This window comes from Notamacropus eugenii, chromosome 4 (genome assembly GCF_028372415.1).
Source record: "Notamacropus eugenii isolate mMacEug1 chromosome 4, mMacEug1.pri_v2, whole genome shotgun sequence".
In the NCBI taxonomy this organism is placed as follows: domain Eukaryota; kingdom Metazoa; phylum Chordata; class Mammalia; order Diprotodontia; family Macropodidae; genus Notamacropus; species Notamacropus eugenii.
This window is the reverse complement of record NC_092875.1, coordinates 450291321-450308612: the sequence shown is the minus strand read 5'-3', so window position 1 is coordinate 450308612 and position 17292 is coordinate 450291321. Positions and strand designations below refer to the sequence as shown.

General features: G+C 37.0%; 1 protein-coding gene and 1 long non-coding RNA gene across 3 annotated transcripts in view; one reads left to right on the top strand and one right to left on the bottom strand.

Annotated features, from left to right (window-relative positions):
• The window catches only part of LOC140501969 (uncharacterized), a 38729-nt gene that overhangs the window by 13885 nt on the left and 7552 nt on the right, over nt 1-17292 (top strand). The gene's annotated exons all lie outside the window — the stretch shown is intronic.
• The window catches only part of CETN3 (centrin 3), a 42083-nt gene continuing 39279 nt past the window's right edge, over nt 14489-17292 (bottom strand). For both annotated transcript variants that reach the window (XR_011966461.1, XM_072606185.1), the window contains one exon: nt 14489-14911. Coding sequence is in view for 1 of the 2 variants with exons in the window: in XM_072606185.1 (XP_072462286.1) it covers nt 14868-14911 (44 nt within the window). In the remaining variant the exon portion in view is untranslated. The remainder of the gene's footprint in view (nt 14912-17292) is intronic.

The following is a 17292-nucleotide window of genomic DNA, read 5'->3' as shown; positions in this document are numbered from 1 at the left end:
TCTTCCTTTTGATCTTTAAGGGACTTCCTTTGCTTTCCTGACCCAATGATGAAAAGCATTCCATCATCCTTAGCAACTAGCTCCCAGAAAGTCTAGAACAGAAAAGAACTGCAAATTTCAGCTTGGGTTAGCCTCTATAAAATCTGACAAAAATTAATCTCAACTGTATTACCACCATCCTCTTATTCCAAGAGTCTCTGCCTCTAGCACCCAATCAACCAATCAGTAAACATTTACTAAGGCTACGTGCCAGGCACTGAGCTAAGCCTAAGAATACGAAAAGAGGCCAAAGCCCCTGCCCTGAAGGAGCTTAGTCTAAGCAGGGAGACAACATGCAAACAAACATAAAGGAAGCAAGTTACATACAGGATAAATTTGTTGTTCAGTCACGTTGGACTCTTCATGACCCCGTTTGGGATTTTCCTGACAAGAAATACTGGAGTGGTTTGCCATTTCCTTCTCTAGCTCATTTTACTGATGAGGAAACTGAGGCAAACAGGGTTAAGCCTAGGACCACACAGCTAGCGTCTTCAGTCATTTTTGAACTCAGAAAGACGAGTCTTCCTGACTTCAGACTTGACACTCTCCACTGCTCAACCTAGCTGCCTCCATGTACAGGATAAACGGGAAATAATTAACAGAGGGGAAGGCCCTAGAATTCAGGGGGGATAGAGAAGGTTTCCTGTAGAAGGTAAGATTTTAGTCGGGACATACAGAAAGCCAGGGAAGTCAGTAATTGGAGCTGAAAAGGGACAGCATTCCAGGCATGTGGGACAACCAGAATGTCAGGAGTCTAGAGATAGAGTGTCTTCTTCGTGGACCAGACAAGAGGGTAGTGTCATTGTACTGAAAAAAACATGGCAGGGAGTACAGGATGAAAGGTTAGAAGAGGGGCTAATTATGAAGGTTGTGAATGCCAGAGAATTTTGTCTTTGCTCTTCAAGGCAACAGGAATCCACTGGAGTTCACTGAGTAGAGGATGGCATTTTAGGAAAAATATTCAAAAAAATCTTTTTCCTCAGTCAAAGTTGTCCTTCCTGATCACCACTTTGATCAGGCCTCTCCACTCAGTCTTATAGTGGATTCCTAACACATTGGCAGTTAAAAGTTTCTAAACCCCAGTTTCTAAAGCACTTTACCAAGACCCCATTGGTAATTTTCCCTTCTTTGTCTTGTACCTTCCAGGCTATTCCTGCAACAACTCTTAGGCAAACCTCAATTTTCCCTTTCTTACCTCAAGCTCCCACCACGTGCCCTCCTACCTCCAGATTACCACACCCTTTCTTCATTCACCAGTATACTGCTTTACAATGTTATATGATCTTCACAAATGTATATCTCATCTCTCCAGACTCCTTGAGGGTAGAGTCTCAGTCATACAATTCTTTGTATCCCCACACAGAATATGGTCCAGTTTGTCACACTAAGTTGGAGCTCAAATATTTTCTTTTTTTTTTAATTTCCATTTGTCCAATTTCTTAGAAACCTCAAAAACTGTAACATATACATACACATTAGAAGCAATTTATATAAATTAGTGTATACAAGGATCTGATAATAGCTCATTATCTCCCTCCATCCTAAGGATTATAGAACACAAATACTAGAATGAATGCTACTTTTGGAAAAGAATGAGAGTTAATCCTGAATTTGGTTATTCAACAGGAATTAGGAAACACCTAATTCAAAGATTCTGGATTTTTAAAAATGAAAAAGCAGAACAGCAACAATAACAATAAATCAAAAGAAAAAAAGACACCTTTTGCAGGGGAAAAGAAACAGTTGCTTTTAGACCTTATTCATTGCTTTGTGGTCCTTATCAACCCCTTAATATAATTCCTTTAAAAAAGTGAACATGTGAAAATGAAACATGCACAAAAGTGAAATTTATAGGTGAGAGGAAGTGTGATACAGGGCAAATAGCAAGAAATTTGAAAATCACAACTGGGTTCTATCCCTTGTTCTCTTGCTACACTTTTATAGGGTTAATGGTTTGCAAAGCTCTTTACAAATATCTTTATTTTATCCTCACATTCTGAGTCAATCAGGGCCCAATGACCAAGTAAGGTTTGGCCTGGGACCTATTCTTGGCCAATCAATAAGAGCCAGAGCAATTTGGGGCTAAGTGTGTATGTAAAATATGAAAGACTAGTTAAGACTACACCATTCCCAAAAAGCTTCCAACCCTAAATATACAACATAGAAAACTAAAGAAAGATCTAGTCTCACATTTGAATCCTTTTTTTCTCTTGAGTTTCTTTAAAATGACAACTTATAAAAATATGTAGCATTTTCATTTCTAGAAAATCTGCTCAGTCTTATTTCTTAAAATTCAGATTCTTGTGCATATGCCTAATAGATCCCTGTTCTCTGCTGACAATTTTAACAGAATACTATGATCATTTCAAAAAGAAAAGGAAAAAAATGGCCAAGGCAAGGAGGGGAAGGAATTCAGGCATTTTTCTTAGGGCAGAGCTGAGATATTTAAATGTTTTCCCCCATCCCTTAGGTCACAGGTCCCACCTACTGTGCACTGAATAGTAGGTTTAAAGGAGAAAGCTGTCAGGCTCTTAGGATCAGGCAACATGCAAGAAAACAGGCAAAAGTCCCAGCAACTGAATATGGAGGTGATTTCATACCCAATAGATGATGTGTCAAACTTACTGTGCATCTGAACGGGGTAGTAGATTTTTTATTAGGGACATGAGAGAGGTGGTAATTCACCAAACTAAGGAGCCTAAGGAAGTGGAGGAGGAGGCAAAGATAATGCATCAGGCTCAAGGGCACATTCAGAAAAAGAGAAAAGCAAGTCTAGCAGGGGCACTGACACGGAGAAATCCCCAAATCCCCATGCAAAACCCACTATTCAAATGTACAAAAAGATTGTAGTCTATCACTTACCTCTCCAAGAAAAGAGGGGCGACGCAAGATACTTCAAAACGAAAAGGAACTTTAATTACAATAGACTACAACACTTGGCAGCTCTGGGTTTGAGGGTTTTTAGACAAAGTATTGATCTGAAAGGATTGTATCTTCTTTTACGTTTAAGCAAAATAGTTTTCACTGGACAACGTATCATATAAACATCAATTCACCCCATTACTAGTCAGTCACCCTACACTAACATTGCTTGTAATTGGCAGGCAAGTGAGGAAAGGGTACAAAAAGTAGATCTACAGAGTCAGGGAAAAGCACTTATTTCAAAGGGGAACAGCAGCTGAAGATCCTAAAGAAGCAGCATTTCTTGGTCAACATCCTGATGCTGAATTCCCAAGTGATTTTTCTTTTGACCAGCCTATAGGAATGGGATATGGTATAGTAGTTAAAGAGAGACATAGACCACTAAACACTTGCCTGGTTTTTCTAATTTGTCAAAAATTAATTTCCAAACATGAAAAGTACTTAAAGTACTTTTTAAGTACTTACAGTGCTTGAAGTTACAGAAAACTAAAAGAACGGGGGAAAGCCACTAGTCATTTCAGTAATACAGAATAAGTGTGGTCTCACAGAGGTAGGAGAGGTATGTTATTAGCACAGATGACTTTGCACAGCCCCTTCTCCACCCCACTTACATCCAATTCACTGGCATGTCAGGCATCCCTCCCTGACGTCATGGTCCTCTTCCAGAACAAAGGACCATCGACAGCAACACTCACAACCACCTTGGGAGAAAGGTGCTATTTTCCCCATCTAACAGTTCAGGAAACTGATGCAGGCAGATGTGTAGTGACTTGCCCAGGATCGAACAGCTAATGAGCACCTGAGTTGACAAGTCTTTCTTTCTGACTCCAGATCCAGCGTTCTATGTACTGCACCACCTAGCTGCCAACTAGCTGTGCAACTTCAGACAAGGCACCTCACTCTCTAGACCTCAGAGCACTTATCCGTAAGAGAAATGGACTAGATGATCTCTAAGGGCCCGTCTAGCTTGAAAATTCTGTGACTTAGGTTCTAGGACTAGTTCTGATACCAGCCATGTGATATCATGCAAGTCATACAACATGTCTCTGCCTTAGTTTCTTCATCTGTAAAAAAAAAAAAAAAAAAAAAAGGAGGGGGGCATCAGATTAGATCTCCTCTAAGGTCTCATCTAGCTCTAACATCTTGGGGTCATCTAAGATACTTGGAAACCCAAAGAATATTTTATTTCCTTATAAAATCATATAACCATCTAATATTCCCACCACTGTGTACAGAAAGACAACTAAGAGGACTTAGCTTGTGGTGAATTCTATAGGCCTGTCATTATCCACGAATTTCATGTTGAGATTCAAGACACACCCAAACTTTTCTAGTTTACGAGACTAGCAGAAACCCTTGGGGTGCCAGGGTCACCCCCATATCAAGATGTGACATTAAAGCAGGATTTTAGTAGAGGTGTAAGTAGATAAGATAAATGGATGCTTAATTAAATAAGATTAACTTGGGTGGGGGGGAAGGGACCTTAGTAAAACAACTCCTTCATTTTAGAATTACAACACTTGGCATATGTGCCCAGAAAAAAATGGGAATTGTTCAAGGTCACAGTAGCAGGGTCATTTCTTAAATAATTGTCTCATTTTAGATTTCACTTTACATACCTTTTTAAACAATATGCTCTGCTAAAGGTGTTTAAAAGTTTCAGTCTAGTAAATATGAAAGGTGAGACTAGGTTTTAACAATAAGCAAATATATATCTAATCTTGGGAATAAATGGCTGCCAAGTAAATTTTATCATTGTTTTAAAGTTAGTTTTAAAGCCAGCAGTTAGTTCAAGAAAGTCAGTTCTCTTCCAGTAAGAATAAAAGGGGGAACTAGGGTTAAATTACACTGTGTAGTGAAATGGCCTTACCTGATTATTGGGGGGGAGGAAAGAGGATAAGAGTATTTATTACTATCTATCCGTGCAACTTTTGTCACTGGGATTACTATAATATACTCTGTAGGCTTTACTCCTAAGAGGAAGGACCACTTATTCAGAGGTGGGGAAATAAGCAAAAAAAATAAGGGAAAAAACCCTAAGAGACAAAAAAAAGTATATTCTCATTGGTCCTTCAATGTGTTTGCCATAATAACTTTGTTAATGGGAATAAGAAACAGAGCCAGCTGAGCACACCAATTTTTAACTAGAATCAATGTCTGGAGACATATCCTGTGAAGGGTGTTGGACTCCAGCCCCTTATGGCATTTGTAGATGTGAAACCATAAAGAGCAGAACCAAGTGAACAGAATTTACTTGAGACTACTAGCTCAGAGATCACTGAAGGCAAGAATTTCACAAAGGATTCAGGGAGTAAAGGTCTCTGGGTAAGACAGAGGGTAGTTTCAGTAGTCATGGAAGTTTGGAGAACTAAAAAAGGAAGCCCTTACTTGCTGGTACTGCGGGAAAACAGATAGTCTTTCCCAAGCCATATCAAGTGGGTTAGGGGTGAGGGATCCTAAGCTGGGTGATTACAGGAGGAAAGCTCTTGCCTAAGCTTTGCCACACCCCATAATTGAAAGGCAGAGAAGCAGATTATAGAGGGCTGAGAACAGCAGCCTTGGCCAGCCAAGAAGGCTGCAAGGGGGAAAGAACCAAGTGACTAACAAAGCTAAGACCAGGAAAAAGAAAGTGAGTAGGAGTGAACTAAGTAGAATCCAGAAGTTCACTAAGATAAACAGCTTGGAGTTGATACTGAGGAAAAGCACTGACTATTAAGAATCTTGGTAATCTGTGAAGCAGAATTTGTTTTCATACCACTGGCCACCACTGCTGCTGCTGCCACCAAACCTGCAGTACCTGCCTCACATCCTTGTGGTAAGAATCAAACGAGGTAACGTAGGTAAGGTGGCTTTTCTAAATGTAAAGCTCTATAGAAATGTCAGATATAGTTCTTCCTTGTAGTACTTTTGGAAAGTCTTCTTTTTAATCATGTTCTGTTATTGGAAAGAGAGAGAAATAGAGGTCAAGACAGAGAAGTCCTTATGACCTTTTCTGTGGAGGCTGTCTTAGATTCAGAAAATCCCAGAAAGCTAGCAGAAATGGTTACAACTGATAATCATCAGTTGAAAGACATCAATAAACTAAAACCTAGAAGACAAGAGGGTTATGGGATTAAGAATATTGCCACTGCCCCTGCGGCAATACAACTGGTCATTTTAAACAGCTGAAAATTAGTAAGAAAGGTGACTCATTCTATCCGAGGATCTGTATTTCTTTTAATAACTCTCCAACTGTATCTTATTTAAATATAATATTTATGTTAATATTAGTATTTATGCTTAGCTATTTTAAAATTTTAAATACACATATATATATATATAATTAGGTGGAAAATCTTGCTAAATTCTCTCCCTCTGCTTATGCCATACGGAAGGCACCACCATTTATCTCCTCATAGTCTACTTGCTGGCAAAATATGAAGAAGTAAATAAATAACCTCATGTGGAGCCAAATAAACATCAAACAAAGTGCCCCCGGTTATTTTTTTTTCTGTAATTTACTTGCAAGTTTGAAAAGAAAATCACCTGGTTCAGGGGTTCTTAAACCTGGAATCTACAAACTTGGTTTTTAATATTTTGATAACTGTATTTCAATATAATTGGTTTATTTTCTTATGTATTTTATGCATTTAAAAACATTTTTCTGAGAAAGGGTCCATGACACATAAAAGGCTAGGATTCCTGACCTTGTTCAATCCCCTCATTTTACAGATGAAAAAGTTGTGGCTCAGTGAAACTTTAACTGAGATCTGGAACCTGAAATGAATCGAAGAGACTGAATTTGAAAACATCAGTTAAACTGCATCAGTTAAATTGGACCAGGCCAAAACAAAAAAAGAGGTCCTCTTTACAACACCACTTTTTTCCCAGGACCTCAGAAAAATCAAAATTACAGGTCACCCAAATGGTTCATAATGAGTGTACACTGGCTGCATAAAAATGACCAACAATAACCAATGTGATAGGCCAGAGTTCCCCTTTATCATGGAGGTTAGGCTAGTTGTTTTCCTAAAATCCAAGGAAGCTACCCGCCAAGGGCCCCAGAAGGCTCTGACTCAAACTGTCTAACTACTGGCAGTTTTCTGGTGTGCTCAGGCCATACTGATTTTATTTACAATTAATCTAAGGGCATAAAAACTCATACAATTTGGTTAGCTACCTCATACTTTTCTCTTATTCTATTCTCAGAGGCTATTTCTGTCCCTGCAGAAAAACAGATATCTGGGTATACATCCCAATTCCTGCTTCTAGGAATAAATCTTAAAATATTATTATTTAAATATTAAAATTTAAACGTATTTAAATATAATGTTTATGTTAACACTAGTAAATGACCAAATATTGGATGAGGAAAATGACAGAATCACAGTTTGAGCTGGAAGGGATCCGAGAAGTCCTCTAGTCCAAAATCCCATCATTTTACAGATGAGAAACTAAGACCTTGGGATACTATGACTAGCCCACAGTAGCCAAGCTATTAAGTGTCCGAGGCACGACTCAAATCCAGGATTTCCTAACTTCAAGTCTAGAGATCTATCCATAATGCCATACTGCCTCTTCAATTCAAAAAAATTCAAAAAAGCAAACTGGGAACTCTTTTTTTCAAAAACAAAAGTAACATACCTGGAAAGGAGGGTGCAACGGCTAAACTGGAGAGACTGCAGAAGGTGCACCTGTCCCAGGCCATAAGCTCCCATTTTCTGCAGCATTTGCAGGGAAAATTAGGGCTATGACAACAGAGAGACATTGAAGTAATGATGCTAGAAAGTACGTGGAATAAAGAAGGGGACTAAAGGAAGCTCACAAATACTGATGACCTCAATCACCTTAGTAAAAATAGAGGCTAAATTATTTTGAGTTTGGGGATAGAGAATAGTGAGCTGAGGAAAAGTCACTACTGTGAGGGGTGATGTGATCTAGGGGAACTAACATGAATAGAAGGAAAAGACTTGAGAATCAAGAAATGATAATTCCTTAATGCTGAGTGGCATAAATTTGTAATAAATAATTGATACATATCAATGCTTCACTGTCCTGTTGTGGAAACAAGAAAATAATAATGGTTACCTAAGGAAGATGCTTTGCATGTCTGGAGGCAGAGAATTTTAGGTTAGTAACTGGTCAAACATTAAAGTGGCAGGGCACATGGTCATGGCTAGATAAGGAGACAAGGAAAATCAGTGCTGGATAAAGTTATAATGGGAACCTTTTTTAGTCCTCTGTGCCTGAGTGATGATCCCTCTCAAGAGTACAAGATATATGAATAAGCAAAAGCCAAATAAATGTTAATCTGCATATTCACAAATATAGCATGTTTTCAAGTTTAAGACTAGTTCAGGAGAAGTAAGAAAAGTCATGTAGGATGCAGCAAAGATGGCGGAGTAACAGAACGAAATTTCTAGAGCATTCCCTCCAAGCCCAGCCAAATACCTGTAAAAAATGGCTCTAAAATTCTGGAACTGCAGAACACATGAAGCAAATCTCCAGCCCAAGACAGCCTGGAAGGTCACTTGGAAGTGTCTGTTGCACCATGTTGGCAGCACAGCACAATCCAGCGTGGGTTGTGAGTGCACACTAGGGGCCTGAGCAGGCCTTGGGGAGACTCAATCTCTCACACTTATAGTGGTTTCCAGACTTCATGACTCCAAAACACTGAGGATAAATTGGAAGGTCAGTGAGAAAAGCCTGTGGGACCAGTGCAGGAGAGTGGAGTGGTCAGGCCCCAGACCTGGGGGGAGGGAACTACCTTGACAAAGAGCTCAAAAGTCAAGTAAATGGCTGGGGAATGAGGAAAAACCAGAAAAAGAATAGGACTATAGAATCTTACTTTGGTGACAAGGAAAACCAAAGCATGCAAACAGAAGACAACAAAGTCAAAGCTCCTCCATCCAAAGCCTCCAAGAAAAATACGAATTGGTCTCAGACCATGAAAGCACCCAAAAAGGATTTTGAAAATCAAGTAAGAGAAGTAGAGCAAAAATTGGGAAGAGAAATGAAAGTGATAAAAGAAAATCATGCAAAACGAATCAACAGCTTGTAAAAGGAGACCCAAAAAAATGCTGAAACACTTTAAAAAAGTAGACTAACCCAAATGGCAAAAGAGATCCAAAAACCCAATGAAGAGAAGAATGCCCAAAATAGCAGAATTGGCCAGATGGAAAAGGAGACTCAAGAACTCACTGAAGAAAATAATTCCTTAAAGATTAGAATGGAGCAGATGAAAGCTAATGACTTTATGAAAAATCAAGAAATTACAAAACAAAACCAAAGGAATGAAAAAACAGCAGACAATGTGAAACAGCTCATTGGAAAAACAACTGACCTGGAAAATAGATCCAGGAGAGACAATTTAAAAATTATAGGACTACCTGAAAGCCAGGATAAAAAAATGAGCCTAGACATCATCTTTCATTAAATTATCAAGAAAAGCTGCCCTGATATTCTAGAACCAGAGGGTAAAATAAATATTGAAAGAATCCACCAATCACCTCCTGAAAGAGATCTGAAAAGCTCCTAGGAATATTGTAGTCAAATTCCAGGGTTCCCAGGTCAAGGAGAAAATATTGCAAGCATCCAGAAACAATTTGAGTATTGTGGAAATACAATCAGGATAACACAAGATCTAGCAGCTTCCACATTAAGGGATCACAGGGCTTGGAATAGGATATTCCAGAAGTAAAAGGAGCTAGGATTAAAACCAAGAATCACCTACCCAGCAAAACAGAGTATAATACTTCAGGGGAAAAAATGGTCATTCAATGAAATAGAGGACTTTGAAGCATTCTTGATGAAAAGACCAGAGCTGAATAGAAAATTTGGCTTTCAAACACAAGAATCAAGAGAAGCATGAAAAGGTAAACAGGAAAGAGAAGTCATAAGGGACTTACTAAAGTTGAACTATTTACATTCCCACATGGAAAGATAATATTTGTAACTCTTGAAACTTTTCTCAGTATTTGGGTAGTTGGAGGGATTATACACACACACACATATACAGACAGAGAGCACAGGGTAAGTTGAATAGGAAGGGATCATATCTAAAAAAATAAAATTAAGGGGTGAGAGAGGAGGAGAAAGGGAGAAATGGAATGGGGTAAATTATCTCTCATAGAAGAGGCAAGAAAAAGCCTTTTCAATGGAGGGGAAAAAGTGAAGCTTACTCTCACCACTTTTGGCTCAAGGAAAGAATAACATGCACACTCAATTTGGTCTGAAAACCTATCTTACACTACAGGAAAGTAGGGGAGAAGGGGAGAAGCAGGATGGGGGGATGATGGAAGGGAGGGCAAACGGGAGGAAGGAGCAATCAGAAGTAAACACTCTTGGAGAGGGACAAGGTCAAAAGAGAGAACAGAAGAAGTGGGGGCAGGATAGGTGGAGGGAAATATAGTTAGTCTTACACAACATGACTACTATGGAAGTCATTTGCAAAACTATACACATATAGCCTATATTGAATTGCTTGCTCTCAGTGGGTATGGGTGGGGAGGGAGGAAAGAAGAGAAGTTGGAACTCAAAGTTTTAGGAACAAATATTGAAAATTGTTTTTGCATACAACTGGGAAATAAGAAATACAGGTAATGGGGTATAGAAATTTATCTTGTCCTACAAGACAAGAGAGAAGATGGGGATAAGAGAAGGGAGGGGTACAACAGAAGAGAAGATTGGGAGAAAGAGAAATCAGAATGCACGGTGAATTGGGGTGGAGGGAGGGGAGAGATGGGGAGAAAATTTGGAACCCAAAATCTTGTGGAAATGAATATTGGAAACTAAAAATAAATAATTTTTTTTAATGTTATATATTTAGACCATGAATGGAATGAATGGCACCTTAATTTTTACTTGCTATCTGCTTATACCTTACATTCCTGACCTGTAAGTGACCTCATTATTGAAGTCTTTCATTCCAAAAGTTGCAGGTATAGAGAAGTCACATATAAAGCCAAGGGAGCAGGCCCTCATCCCTATCTTACAAGGTCAGCCAGGAATTTAACCAATCTTTCTCTCCTTCCCCCCTTTTCACATTCCAATTTCAATTGATCCTTACCCCATAATTTTGTTGACTTTTAGGAACTACTAGAGTTTTAAGCAAAAATCCTAACAGTACCAGGAGAGTAAAATATCCCAGAAAATTTTACTAATTTCTCCTGAAATAACTTTCACATATAGGAGATAACTTCCAAATTACAGTCATTCCTGTTTCCATGCCTCCATGTTGTCTTTCAATTCACTATAAAACATTTGGGTAAATAAAGAGGTATACCAGAGCCTTTTCTTTGGCTTATTAAACTCTCAGTTGTCATCACTTTCCTTCTCTTCTCTCCCTTCTGAGACAGTTACTTGGGAAAAAAACCTGCCCAGCAACAAAAACTATGATTCATTATGTTGACTTGTTCTACGTACGTGTGTACATTGCCTTAAATTTAGTTGTTTTTCTTCTTCTCTCCCTTTGGGAAAGGCCACTGTGAGCCTCCACTCGGGGAAGATCCTCCTTCCCCGAGATGAACATATGTATATGTAAGAATTTCTGTACTTTTTCTTTTGGGACATCCTTAAGGGAAATCCTGCTATGCTTTTCTGACAAACTAGGTTGGTCCAAAGTGTAGTAGAAAACCTATAAACATCTTCTGCCTAAAACAAGAATGCTTTGGTACAGATCACTCAAATAGGCAAACCAACTCCTTGAAAAGATTTTTGCTGATTAACTTTCGAATTTTCTAGTCTTTTAATGAAATGTATTTAGTTAGAAAGTCTTTTGTATTAGATGATATTTGTGTTTACGTGTATATATAACAAGACAAGGTACAGGGATAGAGACTGGATATGTAGACAACTTTATCCTTTGTTTCACAAAGTTCCTACACCAGGTCCTTCCTGATCCCTCCAGGTGCTAGGGCCTTCTCCTCATCTATTTAAAAAAAATTATCTTGTAATACACACACACACACACATACTTATACATATATACATGTACATATATACATACATATACATATATATGCAAAGGTAAAATACACATGCATATACATGCATATATAGATGTATGTATGTATGTGTGTATAGCTACAATAGGTACCTCCACTACCATTCCTCTCCTTCTCTTCTTAACTCTTTGCTGTACGGTTTTCTAACTGCACTCTCCAAAGTCACCAAGGCTCTGTCTAGGGCCCTCTTCTCTTCTCCCTCTCTATATTTTTAGACCATCTCTAAACCATGACTTAACTACTGGTACTCTAAATGGGAGAGTCTCATCCAATGAACTCAGTGAACATGGACACTGATGCAGTACTAGAAGAACTGGATCATGTCAGTCGATATTCTCACTCTAAATGAAGCCATAAGATAGAAGGGAACTGTAGCCGTCAAGTTTTTCTTGGAATGGCAAAGGAATCTGTGAGTCTAAGGGCTAAAAGAAATGTCCCTTCACAGGGTATTGTCATCTCATATTGCAGGGGTCAGAGTATTTGAAGAAAGATAATAACTGCAGCTTTGGGAAAATCTCTTCAGTTCTTGGGCCTAAGAGTCTGTATCTTTAAGATACGGGAAAAGTAAGAGGAAACTGATCAAGATGAAAGATTCCGTCCAATTCTGACATTTTCTGATTTAAAGCTAATTTTTATGTTTGTATGTGAATATCTGTCTGATTTTGTAACGTACAGTACTTCAAATGAGATGATTTTGCCATAAGAAATGATGAAAAACGCTAGTTTCCGAAGAAACTGGGAAAACTTCTAAGAACTGATGCAGAGCAAATGAAAAGAAATAGAATAATTTATACAACGACATTAGAAGAAAAACAGAGTTGAAAGACTGACTAATGCAATGATAAACCATGAGAAGACTAAAGAAGAAACAGGCCATTCATCTCCTAACAAAGGTGATAAATTTAAAAATACACAGAGAAACATAAATTTGGGAGTGTGACCAATGTGAGAATTTGTTTTGCTGGACTTTCTATGTTTATTTCTTTTGTTGTTGTTGTTCAATGGAGGGAGGAATGAGCTGTGAGAGAGGCAGATTACAAATGTATTTAAAAATATAAAATTCTATGTGTCAGGCACTGTGTTGGGTGATGGGAATGCAAAGACAAAAATCAAACAGTCTGGCCCCTTAAGGAGCCATGCTGGAATAAGATAATGCATGTGAGGTTTTTTAATGTTAACTCCAACTTATGATTTGATAAAGAGATTCTTTCTAGAATTCAGTAAGAAATTCTAAATTAAATATATATGTATGCATATACATACATACATTCTATCTGTATCTAAAGATACAAATATTTGTACTTTGATACTCTGTGCCTTAAATGCAATGTTAGGAATAGGTGAGGATGAAATATATTTTGGAAATAAGGCTCAGGAACAGGGAATAAGACGGTCCAAAGGCTTGTACGCTATACAGGTTAATATCTCTTGTTGTGAACATCATCTTTTGTTGAAGAATCAAAAGGCCTTCAAGATGAGGAACATAAAAGAACGTAACAAAAAAATGTAATTAATAATATTTTAACAGGGAAACAAATCATTACTGATAAAAAAGTAACCACTGACTTGTTAAAGTGCACTTCAAAAATCATCACAAATGCTAGAATAAAAGTAAAATTTATTATATGGCATGTAAATAAAAATAATTCCAAGATAATCTACTTAAGTTACTGACACTAAAAATGGAAAGTTAATGAGAAAAAGGATGTTAACACTAATTAAAATAATTCCATTCAGAACCTTAACCAATGGAAATCAGCAGCCACAGCAAAGGTGACCAAGAGAAGCTGAGGTCTGCCTTAGTCAGCAAACACTTAACTCATTTTCCAAGCAGAGAAATATGACATCCAAGAACAACATGAGTTTAGAATAAAAGCTTGTTTGTAAAATCTAATGGAGAAAGATAGTGAAAAAATTTTAAGTATTATCATCTCATGAAGCAACAAAAGCAAAGGAGGGAAAAACCAGAAAGTTTGGTTTAAGAACCAACTGAACAAAGTCAACCCAAGGGCACTTAAGGATGAAACTGTAAAGACAACAAAAAGATGAAATACAGATGTCTACAAAAGGTTGTTTGTTTGGTTTTTTTACTAACTTTTCAGCAGTAACAACAGTCCTTGATGTGCTTATAGAAGCTGAGTAATGGCACTAAAGAGAACAAGCTGGACCAGATCAAGAGTACACAGGACGAAGTCCTTATCCTTGCTAGAGGCAACACCACCTTGAAGTGTTAAGGGATTGATTCCCAAGCTAAAAGGTGAGGAGGAGAAAACAATTACATCAACAAGATATAAAAATAAAACTCTATCACATTTTAAATTGTAGACTCATATGGATATAAGATGTTTTAGTTTAAAGATAATTTGTTAGCAACAAAAATTTAATGATGTACCTACAAGGTACTAGAAGCTAACAGTCAATCATCAACAAAGGATTTAAACTTTAATCATTCTGATGAAGGATACATGAAAAAAACATAAGTTCAAACAAAATTTTTAAAAATTATACTTAGGTCTTAAACACAAATCAAAACAAGTTATAAATACTAATAAAATAAATCTTTTATTAAAATGAAAGTCTAGAAATTTTTTACATTAAAACTAAGGTCACAACTAAAATAAACAACTTCAAAAGAATTCCTGTAACATGATTTAATTTTAAAACTGTATATAAAGTTATACAAATGGACTGATACTCAAACATTTTAATAACTTAACATTTCTGTCATCTAAGAAACTTAAGGATATATAAAATAATGAAATTTCATTACAATAAAGTATCTGTTTTGGTCCTTTTGGAAAAACTAACTTGGCGTTGGTTTTTTCGCATGGCTCCAGGCACGAAACAGACTACAAGGTGATAACTCCAACACAATCAGCCACTGGATCCTGTTTTTTAAGTTCACTTTTTTCTTGCAATTCTTTAAATGTCTCCAGTCATAATAGCAATGAACTCCTCCTGATTTACTGTGAAAGACAATACAACAGTCAGAAAAATGATTCACTCATGATTTCTTAACAGGCTAAGAATAATATCATACAGGTAAATAAGAAAGCTATGTAATATGTAAATTAAAAATAAAGAGATATAGCCTTTTAATAATTACTCTGTTAGGGAGTCAAACATGCCTATTACAAAAAAAAAAATCCTGAGTCTAAAATACAAACAAAAATTTGGAGCAGCATGGATAAAACTTCACTAGATATATGTCCTGTATAACAGCAAGTATTGTTTATTCAATTTAACTGGGGACAATTTGTAAAAAAAAGACTGGATAAGCTATCATGAAAATAAATAAAATAAATGAAGTTAAAGCAATAAAATCCATATAGGAGTGAAAAAATGTTCAAGAACTTACCTTTATACAATGCTTTGCAATTTACACGGCAATTATCTCAAAGAATCACTGATCACAGTAGAAACTAATCTTAGCATCATCTATCTAAAACAGGAATTCCCTTCAGAAAGGTAGTTGGGGCTGGCCTACAATCAGGAAGACCTGAGTTCAAATCTGAGTGACCACTTAACCTCTTTCAGTCTCAGTTTCCTCATCTGTAAATCGGGGATAACAATAGCACCTACTTCTCAGGGTTGTTGAGCACACAGCTGGTACTTAACAGATGCTTGTTCCCTTCCCTTTCTCTTTACAATATCCCTGAATCCCTGAGAGGTAACCATCCAACTTCTGCTTCAATACCTCCAATGATGACAGAGAATTTTCTTAACTCATTCCATTTTTTGGCAGCTAGAATTCTTAGGAATTTCCTCCTTATACCAAGAGGAATTAGATTATTAAACTATTCTATTGTAAAACTCCTTGAAGTAAGGGATAGGGTAATTTTTCACCTTTGTATTTCTAATTCCTGGTATACAGTACTTTTGCACACACTAAGTGCTTAATAAGTTGCCTGAAATGCAATTTACCTACCTGTAACTTTTGAAAATAAAATTGTATTGATATCTTTTGTTTTTATATCACCTACGTTTACCAATACCCTAGGCATCCTCTATAACAAAAGGGGGAAAAAAAATCCAAAACCAACCAACACATAGCAAAAATCTGACCATTTGGTGAATGCAGTGTTCTCCTATCTCTTCTTCAGGGCTCTTTGGTTATTATAATTTCACAGCATTCAGTTTTGATAGTTTGTTGGTGGCTGTTGTTTCCATTTAGATGGTTGTAATCACTGTGTGTGTAGTTTCCTGGTTCTACTTACTTCACTCTTGTATCAGTACATAAGTCTTTTGGTGATTTTTTTTTTTTTTGTATTCGTGACAGTCATCATTTTTTTACAGCACAATAATATTTCATTACATTCATGTACTATAACTTGTTTAGTCACTGCCCAATTTTTAGGCATATACTGTTTCCAATTATTTGCTACTATAAAAAGTATCTATAAATATCTATCAGTATCTATCAATAGCTAACAATATACTGGTACATATGTTACCTTTCTTTTTATCATTGGCCACCTTAAGGTGAATCTCTAGCAATAGTATCTCTGGGATCAAAGGAAAGGATTACTTTAGCTGTCCTTTTCACATAATCCCAGATTTCTTTCTAAAACAACTGATCCAATTCACAATTCAATGAACAGGATATTAGTGTGACCTTCTTTTCACAACACCTCCAACACGATTTCCCCAGTCTTTTATCTTTTCCAATTTGTTGAATTGTAAGGTAAAACCACAGATGTGTTTTTCATTTCTCTTACTGAGAAATAATTCAGAAAATATTGAAAGAGAAAATTAGAGCATTCATATAGTTACTGGTTTCTAATTCTTCTTTTGAGAACTGTTGTTCATTCATATCCTTCAACCATTTACCTATTAGGAAACTGTCTTTGTTCTTAGATATTTCTGTTGGTCACCTCTATATCTGGGCTTTCAAACTCTCGTCAGAGATATCTAATACCAAGGTTTTCCCCAAGTCCATTGTTTTCCTTCTTCTCTTTATTAATCTTGTTCATCTTCTTTATCTTATAAACTGAAAAAAGATTTTCCATTCCATGTGACCAAAGCTGTCTGTTCTGTATTTTATGATCATCTATCCCTGTTTGGTTAAAAAGTCAGATCCCACTGTTTACATTCCTCCATGGGAAGATGACACCTGTAACCCATTATTAGGGCAGTCAGGAGATAGACAGCACAGGAGCTAAGTGTGAGGGGATATCTAAAAGTGTAAAATTAAATGGGAGAAAGGGAAAGGGAGAGGTAGAATGGGGTAAATTATCTCACATAAAAGAGGCAAGAAAGGAGATTTTACACTGGAGGGGAGGATAGGGGAGATGATGGGGAATGTTTGAACCTTATTCGTATCAGAATTGGCTCAGAGAGGGAATAA